Genomic DNA, 11,979 nt, shown 5'->3' with positions numbered 1-11,979 from the left:
AAAATGAGTTTAACCAAAAAGTTCCCAAGTGCAAAAGGTGATTTTCTTCCGTGCCTTGGGAAAGGTGCCATTGCAAACACTGGTACAGTTAAGACCATATTCCTCGAGTGCATACTGGTAAATGGGACATTTAGAATACCTAAGAGTTCTTCAGCCTTTAAGCGAAGGTGTAGAAACTCTTGACAATGATAAAGTTGATTAGATTAGATGAGAGGGCACTGCTTCCTAACTTTTGTAAAATAAATTGACTAATCCTTCCATGCTTGTTTTGAAAGCCAGGGCAAAGAAAAAACCAAAGACGTTTGCAGGCGCCCTTACTTCCGTGTTGCTTCACGTTTTCTTTGCGCTTGCGCCATCTCCTTGGAATAGAGGCGGGGCCAACAAGCCTGTTTTAGAATCCCTCCAGTCCTTAGCGCGTTAAGAACACGAGCCTCTAACTTTATTGGAGGGCGATCTTGCCTTACGGCTCCAGGCCTTTTTTTACGGCATTTTCCGGCCTCCCATTCACTTCGCTGTGAAGATGGCGTCGGGCAGCGGGGTAGGTGTTGTGTGCCAGGAGGATGATTGTGGGGTCGGGTGGGGGTACTTTCTCATCGCTGAATAGAGACCAACTCGGGCACCTGACCGACTTCTTGATACCTCTTCGCGATCTTAGGGTCCGGGTTCGAGAACCTCCGGAAGGCCCTGGCGCAGAGAAGGTGGAATCACGGAGGTCTCTTGGGTTGGGGTCTTGAGTCCACCTGAACCTCCTGATGAGGTCCAGAGAGGCTTCACTTTCGAAAGGTCTTGGGGTCGTCTTGGTGACGAGGAGGCAGCTGTCTTAGTTTCTCTAGGGGTCCGGACATAGTTAGAGCGACGGATCTTGAGCGCTTTTTCCCCCTACAGACAAAAAACTTGGACTTTCGCCGAAAGTGGGATAAAGATGAATATGAGAAACTCGCCGAGAAGAGGCTCACGGAAGAAAGAGAAAAGAAGGATGGTGGGTGCTCACTTCATCAAGGGCTAAGGGGATCGTAGAGGCGATGCAGTGGCTCGAGAGCCGGTGGGGAATTGAAATGCGCTGCGCTCCTACTCAGTGCTATCTCTGGCAGTGTTACTTCCCCAGCCCTCGGTTTTTCTACTTGTAAAAAATGAGAGTCAGGAGGCGACCTGAAGGGGTTTTGAGGTGCTGTTCAGCTCTGTTATTCTCTGTTTCCTTGCCTTCCTTTTACTTGGCTTATTTAGTTCTTACAGAGAAGAGACTGGAATACTTAGTAGCGACAGAGAAGAGTATTTTGCTGCAGGACATTGCTGCTATTGAGGACACTCTTTATTCTTTGAAACTTTATGGGGGGAGGAAAACATTTCTGGTCCAATCAAGACCCTCCCACTAGCCTGAGAAAAACTCACCAGAAATTGTTTCATCTAGTGCTTAGTGTTGCAGTTTCTCTGTGCCTTGCACAGTGTCAGGAAGTTGGTGCTCCTCTCCTAGATAGATCTCATTTTACAAAAAGAAATATTTGTTTTCATGTTTTTAAACGTACATTTTTCTACTTTACTCCCACATCATCTTGTATGCATCCTTTTAGTTTTATGTAACATGTATTATAAATAGCGCTTTGCATGTCTGTTGTGTTAAACGTTGGTCCCCTTTTAAAATTAGACCCAGCCCCCAGCAAGTTCCTTTTTTGCTGTGCTTAGTGTATCTCCTGAACATATTACTGTTTTTTTTTTTTTTTTTGTAGTACTGGGACTCTTGTTGGGCAGGCGTTTTACCATTTGTGCCACTCTGCCAGCCCTTTTTTGTATTGGGTATTTTCGAGATAAAGTCTTCTTGAACTATTTGCCTGGGCTGGCTTTGAACAGTGATCCTCCTGATCTCTGCCTCCTAAGTAGCTAGGATTACAGGCATAAGCCACCAGAGCCTGGCCCTTGCTCTTTTGAAACAGTTGATTCTAGTGAAAATTCAGAACTTCTCCACCCTCAGTTCAGAGTAGAAGACATACTGCTTTTAAATGTGCTGGCTTTGGAGAAAAGTTGTGATGAGCTGGTGATTGTTTATCATTTTTTCTTGTTTTCACATTCTCCCTAGCTGCTGCTAACTGCTGCTTGAAGTATCTGCTGTGTCCCATTTTTAAGGAATTAAAAAAGGAATGAGAGTAGTCCTCTGAATTTTGGGTTTCATATATTTTTTTCCTTTCTGGTTGAGAAACTAGTATTGGAGAGATTTTCATCCCCACTATGTTTCAGGGAAACCAGTACAGCCAGTCAAGAGGGAGCTTCTGCGGCACAGGGACTACAAAGTGGACTTGGAATCCAAGCTTGGGAAGACAATTGTTATTACCAAGACCACTCCACAGTCTGAGATGGGAGGGTGAGTAACTTTTTGTCTTTCTCTGAAGCCAAGACTGGGCCTAACAAATTACATATGTTGGTTTTAAGAAGTGTTGACAAGCCTTGTATGCACATATGAATAATAAAAGAAAAATGAAAAAAAAAATAAATAAAGTCAACCTAAAAAAAAAAAAAAGAAGTGTTGAGAGTCCTTGGCCCCAGGATAATTACCTTGGTGCCCTTAATTCCATCCTTAGATTTGGCTTTGTCCCTCAAAGTCTCAAGTTAATTCTGTAGTATCTCTAGGCGGGTCAGTCTGTGGGCTTCATCATATTAGCACTATGACTTCCTTTCAATATCTGAAAAGGAATTATTTGTTCTGTCAGAAGAAATGAAAGGACTACTGAGCGATTTCTAGGGGAGAAAAGAGGTGGAGCTGGAATGGAGGCCAGGAGCTGTTATTGGGGGAAAAAAGAGGTTTGAGGTTCCAGACTAATTGCAGAGGGTGTAGTTGTCATGGAAGGTTCCTAGTTGTGTACATTCTTACCAGACCAAGACTTGTAGGAAGAAGGGTACCACAAGAGCTTGTTAACCTTTTCCTACCACTCTTTCTCTGTCCAGCTAGAATTTCCAGCAGGAGGAACACACATAGCAATTAGTGACACTTCTCTGAGCTGTTTAGTAAGCCCATTTTCATTCCTCTTTTTGTGTTATCCTTTGCTATGTAAATTAACTAAAAGTTTAGCATCATAAAATAACACAGCTCGTAGTTTCTGTGGAAAAGGAATCTTAGTTTATGTAGGTGGTTCTGGATGAGGGTCTCTCAGGAAACTGCAGTTATGGAGTTGGCTTGGTCTGCATTTAGCTGAGGCTTGAATGAGGTTGGAGGATCTGCTTTAAGCTCTCTCGCATGCTTATGGTTTGGAGGCTAAAGTTCTTTACCTTGTGGGCCTCTCCATAGGTTTGCTCACAATAAAGCATATAGCTTTTCCGGAGCAAGTGATCCAAAGACAGAAGCCATGGCTTTTATAACCTAATCTTGGAAGTGACATGCCATCACTTTTGACATTCTCTGTTGGTCACACAGACCACCCTGGTACAGAATGAGAGGATACCCAGGGTGGGATTACTTTGGAGGATTGCTGATACCCTCTTCCAAGAGCTAAGGCTTTTTGGAAATGGGACCTTATAAAATATCTAAAAAAGGTTAAAAATTTGAGTTTCTTAGTTGAAAACAGTAACATCCTTAAAACCAGATTTGACCCATGTGCTGTTTCTTCCCATCTGTCAGATATTACTGCAATGTGTGTGACTGTGTGGTAAAGGACTCCATCAACTTCCTGGATCACATTAATGGAAAGAAACGTAAGGCTTGGAGGTAGTTTGTGGCTGGGATTGGGATTGGCTTATGGAGATGGGGGAGAGGGGAAGGGTGATTTCTTATGAGCCCTTTTTGATGCCCACGGAGTGCTCCAGTTGCTTCATCAGGCCATCCTTTACTTCATTATGTAATATTTTTGGAAACCATATGAGGTGAGATACTGTTCTAGGTTCTCAGCAAACCCAAACCATAGTCTTCACCTGGGTCTAGGTGGTCTCACTGTTGTTCACCTGCTCAGTAAGCAGTTGAAAACCACCTGTATCTTGGTATCTACAGCTGCTGCTTCTGGGAAGAGGTGAGGCCGAGACCTTTTTAGACATAATTATGTTTGCTGTGTATTTTATAAAAAAATATTTTTTTGAAAAAAGCTAGGACCAAACTTTTTGAGGGGCTGAAGATGTAATGACCTTGCCTTCTTTGCTGTTGATGCCACCTAGATCAGCGAAACCTGGGCATGTCTATGCGTGTGGAACGTTCCACTCTGGATCAGGTGAAAAAACGTTTTGAGGTCAATAAGAAAAAAATGGAAGAGAAGCAGAAGGATTATGATTTCGAGGAAAGGATGAAGGAGCTCAGAGAAGAGGTGAGGCCCTTTTATTTATTTTGTTAATTATGAGTGGCTCTCTTTCTCATCCCATTCCTTTCACTCCCAGTGTTGTCTCTGAATTTCAGTATCTTGGGATAGGAGAAACCTTTTTTCCCACTTGAGATGCTAATGGCTCCAAACCTCCTTTTCTCCTGGGCTCTTTGGGCCATACTTGTTTTGGGCAATTATTCTTTAATTTTTTTAAAAACTTTTTTTTGGGTAGTAATGGGATTTGAACTCAGGGCCTTGTGCTTGCTGGGCAGTTGCTTTACCATCTAAATCATCTCTGCCCTCCTCCCCTGCCCTCCCACCCCTTGTTGCTTTGTTTGTTTTTGAGATGGGGGTCTAATTTTATGCCCAGACTGGCCTGGACCATGATCTTCCTATTTATGCTTCCCATATAATTGGGATGACAGATGTGGGCCACCATGCTCAGCTTTTTTTTTTTTTTTCATTTTTCTTTTATTATTCATATGTGCATACAAGGATTGGTTCATTTCTCCCCACTGCCCCCACCCCCTCCCTTACCACCCACTCCGCCCCCTCCCTCTCACCCCCCCTCAATACCCAGCAGAAACTATTTTGCCCTTATTTCTAATTTTGTTGTAGAGAGAGTATAAGCAATAATAGGAAGGAACAAGGGTATTTGCTGGTTGAGATAAGGATAGCTATACAGGGCATTGACTCACATTGATTTCCTGTGCGTGGGTGTTACCTTCTAGGTTAATTCTTTTTGATCTCACCTTTTCTCTAGTACTTGTTCCCCTTTTCCTATTGGCCTCAGTTGCTTTAAGGTATCTGCTTTAGTTTCTCTGCGTTAAGGGCAACAAATGCTAGCTAGTTTTTTAGGTGTCTTACCTATCCTCATCCCTCCCTTGTGTGCTCTCACTTTTATCATGTGCTTATAGTCCAATCCCCTTGTTGTGTTTGCCCTTGATCTAATGTCCACATATGAGGGAGAACATACGATTTTTGGTTTTTTGAGCCAGGCTAACCTCACTCAGAATGATGTTCTCCAATTCCATCCATTTACCAGCGAATGATAACATTTTGTTCTTCTTCATGGCTGCATAAAATTCCATTGTGTATAGATACCACATTTTCTTAATCCATTCGTCAGTGGTGGGACATCTTGGCTGTTTCCATAACTTGGCTATTGTGAATACACCATGCTCAGCTTTTATTGGTTGAGATTGGGTCTCATGAACTTTTTTGCTGTGCTGGCTTTGAACCACAATCTTCCCGAATAGCTAGGATTATAAGTGTGAACCATTGTACCTGGCCTAAAGACTTTTTTTTTTTAAGAGCAGTTTTAGGTTCATGGCAAAATCGAGACTTCCCATTTATATCCTATCTCCCACACATGCGTACCTGCTCTCAAACTTTTGTTTTGTTTTAACTAAAGAGGAATTAACTAAATGTACCTAGTCCCCAAGTGGCCTGTGAATCCAGACTGACAGGGTCAGAATTCTGTTTCTTCTACTTGCTGGCTATGAATCTTGGGCAAGTTATATAACTGTTCTGTGCTTCAGTTTCTCCACATGAGATTTTAGTATAATATACATAAAGTACTCGGAACAGTTCTTGGCATGTACTGCTGCTTCAGAATGTTATGTGGTTTTACTTCCACACCCTGTTAAGAACTAGAGATGAGCCTGGGTGTAGGATTGAGAACAACTCAACTCTCCAGTGACTAAAACTTCTCTTTGTTGTCCTTTTTGTTTTTTTTTTTTTTGCCATGCGTACCCAGGCCTGGTATGTACTAGGGCAAGTGCTCTATCACTGACCTATAATCTTTACTGTGGCTTTTATTCTGCCTTTGAGATTTTATTTTCTCCTAAAGACAGAAAGGAATCTCAGAGCTCACATTTCTTTGAACAACATTAGCTCAGGAGCCTGAACTGATTCTGAGTGATTTCCTTCCTCCCACCCCCACCTCTAGGAGGAGAAGGCTAAAGCTTACAAGAAAGAGAAACAGAAGGAGAAGAAAAGGAGGGCGGAGGAGGACTTGACATTTGAGGAAGATGACGAGATGGCAGCTGTGATGGGTTTTTCTGGATTTGGTTCCACCAAGAAGAGTTACTGAGGCTTTCTGTGTAGGGCCTAAGTTTGGCCTATGCTGGACCTAAACTTTGTGTGTCTGTTGGGGTGGGGGGTAATTTCTTTTTGGGTACTGGGGAAAGTCCTTTAGAGTGGTAACAGGCAGGGATAGAGGGTGGGTGTTTCCCTCTGCCTTGGGGGTAGTCAAAGGATGCAGAGGTAGTGATGTGGTGCATTCCTTCAGCCTCGTTTATCACTGGAGTCACAAGACCTCTGTTCATCTGAGTTCCCAATAAAGAAAGACCTCCCCCTCTGTGGATGCTTTCCCAAAACTCCCCCTGCATCTTTCCCTCTTCATCTATCCAACCTCTTGCATCTTACCAGCATCTTACCTTTTTCCTTTGTTTAAACTTTGACTCTTGTTAGCCTGTAATGGAAAGGTTTTCTGGGTCCCTAGTTTCCAGTTGATACCATATTCTTGACCAGTCCTCCTTTTCCCACCCCACTCTGTGGTTCTCTAGCCATCTGTGCATGCATGTGTACTTCTGCCTGGGTCAATGGTATGTGTGGATATGTGTGCATGAATCTGTCACAAGAGGGGGCCTGAGCTAGAATCTCAGAGCATTGCTGCCCTGAGGCCTGATGTTCTTGGTTTCCTCAGCGCATGTAACAGGCAATTAAATGGGATGAGTGTTTGGTGTGGTTTGTGTCTGGTGAGTTTTTTACATTGTTCTTCAGATGTAGACTGTTTCAGCTTCTCCTGTTTGTTTCATTTTACTGAACACTTCTCTGTTTTTGTCTTCCTTATGAGCAGGCTCTTGGAGGAACCTGTTTGATGCAAAAAACAAAAACAAAAAACCAAACAAATAAACTTGCTGTGGTTGCTATGAGAGACCTTGGGTCTCACAGGGTATTCAACACATGTAATAAATGACCTTGTCTGGGCCCGTTTCACATTTGGTGGGAACATTCTATATTCTGCCCTGTGTGTGTGTTACATTTTTCCTTACCACACTGAGATTTCCATATAGAGCCTTTTCTTCTCCGATACCAAGATTTGTGTTCACAGAACTATTCAGCCACCTGTAATTTCAGCCTCCTTTTTGGCAGTAGTGTGGTTTGAACTTAGGGCCTCCCCATGTACTCAGTAGGCTCTCTACCACTTGAGCCACTTACCAGTCCTGCTTTATTTTCAAGATAGGGTCTCAAGAACTATTTGCCCACGCTGATTTTGAACCATGATCCTCCTGATCTCTGCCTTCTGACTAGCTTGGATTATAGGTGTGAGCCACTGGCATCTGGCCAGCCTATTTGATCTTGAACAGCAGAGCTAAGGGTTAAACTTTGGGTTTTCTTACTGTGTGCAATTGGACTAGGCACTGGGTTACTCAGTCTTGGCATTATTGATGTTTTGGGCCAGATAAGTATTTTATTCTGTGCATTGCAGGATACTTAGCAGCATCCTCAGCCTCACTAGATGCTGGTAGCACCCTCCAATTTGTGACAGCTAAAAATGTCTGCATTCCCTGGGAGGAGGCACATTCCCTCTCCCTTCTGCTCACTGAGAATCACTGAAGAGAAGCTGTCATCTCTACTGTTGTCTAACTTCAGAATTAGATGACATAGACTGACTAGTTAGAAACAAAACATTCCCCCACAAAACAAAACAAAACAAAAAACTGATAGTTCCTGGATCAGGTACTGTGCCAGGTCCAGGGAATGCAAAGGAAAAAAAGTTGTACACCAAAAAGAACAACAGACACGTAGACTTCAGATGCCTTTTTGCTGGTTCTATACCCTGAATAAAGGGATCCTTTTGGGTTACAAAGATGGCCACTGTATGGCTTTTTTTTTCTTTCTTTTTTTGCCCATGTTGCTCCTCACACATTTTTCTGTAGTGTCTGAACCTCTTTTGGTCCCACAAAGCACCATACTCTTCCCTTTGGACTTGTAAAATTCCCCTGCTGTGAGGCATGCTTTTTGTCTAGTGAATTTTGACACTGAATCTGGCCACTGGGAACACTGAAAATGTCTGCCTATAAGCTGAAGGCCCGGCTCAAAAATTTTAGGTACAGTATTTGCTGGCCAACTGGGAGTAGATTATGGGTGCTTTCCTTGACAGGATTGTGCACACTCCAAGTCCTTGGGTAAAAGTGCCTTGTTAAACTGGGTCTTTTTGTTACCCCTTTCAAGGCAGGCTGGAGAAGGTTTCAGTGAGGGGAGTTCCTCCTGTGGTTCGGTATTCATTCTTCAGGAAACCTGATTCAACTCAGTTTCAAATGATTATTTTCTTTAGTACAATGAGACTTTCCCTCTGATCATCTCTACCAAAAAGTAGTGAATCCCAGGCTGCCTAAATTCTCATGGGACAAGCAAGTAAGTGATGTGTTTTTAAAGGGATCTGTCTAGGTCTCCAGTGTTTGGAGGGACTTAAGGTAGTGCTTGGAAAATGGGAGGCAGGAGACGGCATGAAAATTAACCCAGAACAATCCCAGATAACTCAGAAATCGGGAAGAGAAACTTATTTGATGTGATTAAACTTATTTGTTTAATCCACGTGAATATTGCATTCTAGTTGAGTATACCTGTGACTGACCTACATGTGTTCATTCAGCCAGTGCTAAAGAGGTGTGCAAGCTATAGTTACTGATAGCATCTTCTGGGGTAAGGCATCAAAGGTCATGGGATTCACATTCTGGTGGAATTGCTGTTTAAAACAGAACAAAAGATCCTTGTGATTTTAGGTGACCCTCTGACTGCAGGCATTCTTGGGGCTTGCATTTTTCCCACCATAACTCCAAAAAAAGTTAAATGTGCAGATTTGCCCAGCATTTCTAAGCACCAACATGCATGTGATGTGCTTAGTGTGTATGATGCCCTGGATTTGATCTCCAGCACAACAAACAAAAAAGCACCCAGTGTGTTAGTGCATGTCTATAATCCCAAGTGCTTGGGTGGCTGAGACAGGAGGATCAAAAGTTTAAGGCCAGCCTGGGATACATATTGAGACCCTGCCTCCAAAACAAAACAACATTCTTGTACATGCTTCTATCGTTTGTTACATGTACATGTACACTTGCATACTTTCATGTGTATGCAGATGTACAAGGATATTTACCTCAGTTTTACAGTGGTGAAACATCTCAACCCCACTGCATTTCTACTTGAATAAAAGACAGCCATTACAATATAGATGAACTGGGTCTATATGTCAGGGCAGAAAAGCTCTCCAAGACTGTTAAGCAAGCAAAAAACATTAAAAAAAAAAAAGACCCTCAGCAATCATTTCCGTCAACCAGGAACAAAACAAAACAAAACCACAAACCTATATGTTGTATATAGTTGCATATACAGATTTAGGAAAAGGATAGAAAGGATCCACACTGAAGTATTAATAGTGGCTGGCAGAAGAAAAGTAGAACTTTTTTTTTTCTTTTATTATTCATATGTGCATACAAAGCTTGGGTCATTTCTCCTCCCTGCCCCCACCCCCTCCCTTACCACCCCTTCTACCTCCTCTCTCTCCCCCCCCACGCCCTCAATACCCAGCAGAAACTATTTTGCCCTTATTTCTAATTTTGTTGTAGAGAGAGTATAAGCAATAATAGAAAAGTAGGACTTTTGAGGAAAGTTAAGCTGTTTACACATAAAAGGTATAGGCCAACTGTGTGGCGTTTGAAAGTTTAAAAATAGTAAGAGGAAATAATACGAGAAATATATAACACATGGGAGAGGGACTTCGGGGCTTACCTGGTCTAAGTAGCAAAGTTCCAAGAAAAGTCCGAAATACACTTTGCGCGGTGTAACGCTTCCAGTTCCTCGAGTGGAGTCAGGCACTGGCTGTAAAAGTTGATTTGCATAGTGACTTCGCGTGGCTGCTGGGGGAGCGCGGAGACTGGGTGGTGGAGGTGGTGGAGGTGGTGGAGGTGGTGGAGGTGGGGTCGGGGCTTCTACAGATTTGTTGTGAACCAGGTGACCGCTGCAGGAGGCCGAGGATGGAGGATTTGAGGGTAGGCTGGACACTACCGCGGAATAGCTATCCGCAGGGCTGAGTCCCCGCCGCCCCGCGCACTCCGCAGGCGGTTGGACGGTGGACCTGGAGCCGGCCTGGACACTCCTAAGTGGACTCGCCCTTTGTGACGCACGCTTCACTTCCAGTCAAGACAACACAACCAGGAACCTGCTCCCGGACTGGCTCTAGCTCAGCGGTTCCTTCGTACAAACTTCACCAACCACTTACCCACTCGTGGGTGGTTCGAGACCCGCGGGCGCTTTCCAGTCCTATTGCTGCCGCCCGAGCTGCCTTCATTTTTCCAGGCAGCCAGCGCCGCCTTGGAAGAACACTTTTGAGATCCCTTCTTAGTCGGGAAAGACCCGTTTCCCTCGGCAGTTCAGCCCCCTTTCCATGATAAAAGGAATCAGGCGTCTTGGAGAAACCACAAGCAAGACTTGTAGACATAAACCAGGAGCATCTTGTAAAGTACCAGAAAATAAGGGAGTGCTTAAAAACAAAAGCAAGTAACTTTTAAATTACTTTAGATGTTTAGTAATGTTTCTGTTTCTGTTTCAGTAGGTAATTTTATATCTTTTTCTAATATCCTTTTTTGCCTGAGACCCAGAGGATTTTTGTTTCAGATCTAACTAATTTTATAAGACATACGTAGAGTTGGTCATTCTAGATGAATTTTCCCAGGCTCTTGGAAGACACTTTCGATATAAAGATTCAAGTTTTGTTTCTAGAAAGTTTTCTTGTATGACAGTTTTGAATATTACATCTGTTCCGTTACTTTCTTCTTCAGGGACTGATCCTTGCTAATTTCTTGATTTTATTTTTATTTTCTTAGCTATTTAACTTCCTTTCCTCAATACCAGTTATTATTATATAAAAAATTTCTCTTTGGATTTGTGTTGTGTGTGTGTGCGTGTGCGTGTGTGTCTGTCTGTCTGTCTGAGAGTTCAAATCCAGGGTCTCCCTGCTCTTGTTGGGCAAGTGTTCCACCACTTGAGCCATAGCCCCCTTTTGGACATCTTTCTTATAAATTTCCTTTTATTTTTTTCCTGAAATTTGTTTTTGTTTTTTAGAAGCTCCTAATTTTGACCAACTCTTTTTATTTTTTGTCCCTTTTCTGAATTATTTTTGTGGTTCACAGTATTTTTTCATGTCACTGAATGAATGTTTAAGGTTATTTAATTTAGGTTGGGGTGTTTTTAAATTTCATGTTCCAGGGTTAGTTTTTTAAATATTGATTTTCATTTTTAATTTCCTTCATATAATATTATGTCTGTTATTTTCTGTGGATTTTGAAATGTTTTATTTTCGTTTCCACAATTGCAAATGAGGCAGTTTACCAGGTTTCTTAGTTTAAGAGCGCCCTCTTGTGTTAGAAGAGCAAAATGCACCCCAGATAGAAGGCCCTTTTTTCGTAGGTGTGGGGGTTGGGTGCCAGGCGACGGAACCCGGATTGAGGTCTTCGATTTTTGTGATTCTCTTTTATTTCCGTGGGATTCTTAATTTTCACTGCGTGCTACCTTCTTTCTCTTCATAATTAAGCTTCGAAAGTCTCCAGCCCCTTCACATCACCTCTTTCCTTAGGAAGACAGGCTTTCCCAAGATTGCCGTTTCTAGTCTCAAACTTTCAAGTTCTGATTTCTCAGTTCA

General features: G+C 42.7%; 1 protein-coding gene across 1 annotated transcript; it reads left to right on the top strand.

Moving 5' to 3' along the window:
• Positions 1-393: 393 nt before the first annotated feature.
• On the top strand, positions 394-7,276 carry Zmat2 (zinc finger matrin-type 2). The gene is made up of 6 exons (XM_020157072.2): positions 394-538; positions 886-979; positions 2,230-2,353; positions 3,605-3,678; positions 4,132-4,277; positions 6,223-7,276. The coding sequence occupies exons 1-6, from the start codon at positions 521-523 to the stop codon at positions 6,364-6,366; spliced, it is 600 nt and encodes a 199-aa protein (XP_020012661.1). The 5' UTR covers positions 394-520; the 3' UTR covers positions 6,367-7,276.
• Positions 7,277-11,979: the final 4,703 nt, after the last annotated feature.

Source organism: Castor canadensis, chromosome 6 (genome assembly GCF_047511655.1).
Source record: "Castor canadensis chromosome 6, mCasCan1.hap1v2, whole genome shotgun sequence".
Taxonomy (NCBI): Eukaryota; Metazoa; Chordata; class Mammalia; order Rodentia; family Castoridae; genus Castor; species Castor canadensis.
Note: the sequence above shows the minus strand (reverse complement) of the source record. Positions and strands in the feature narration are given on the sequence as shown.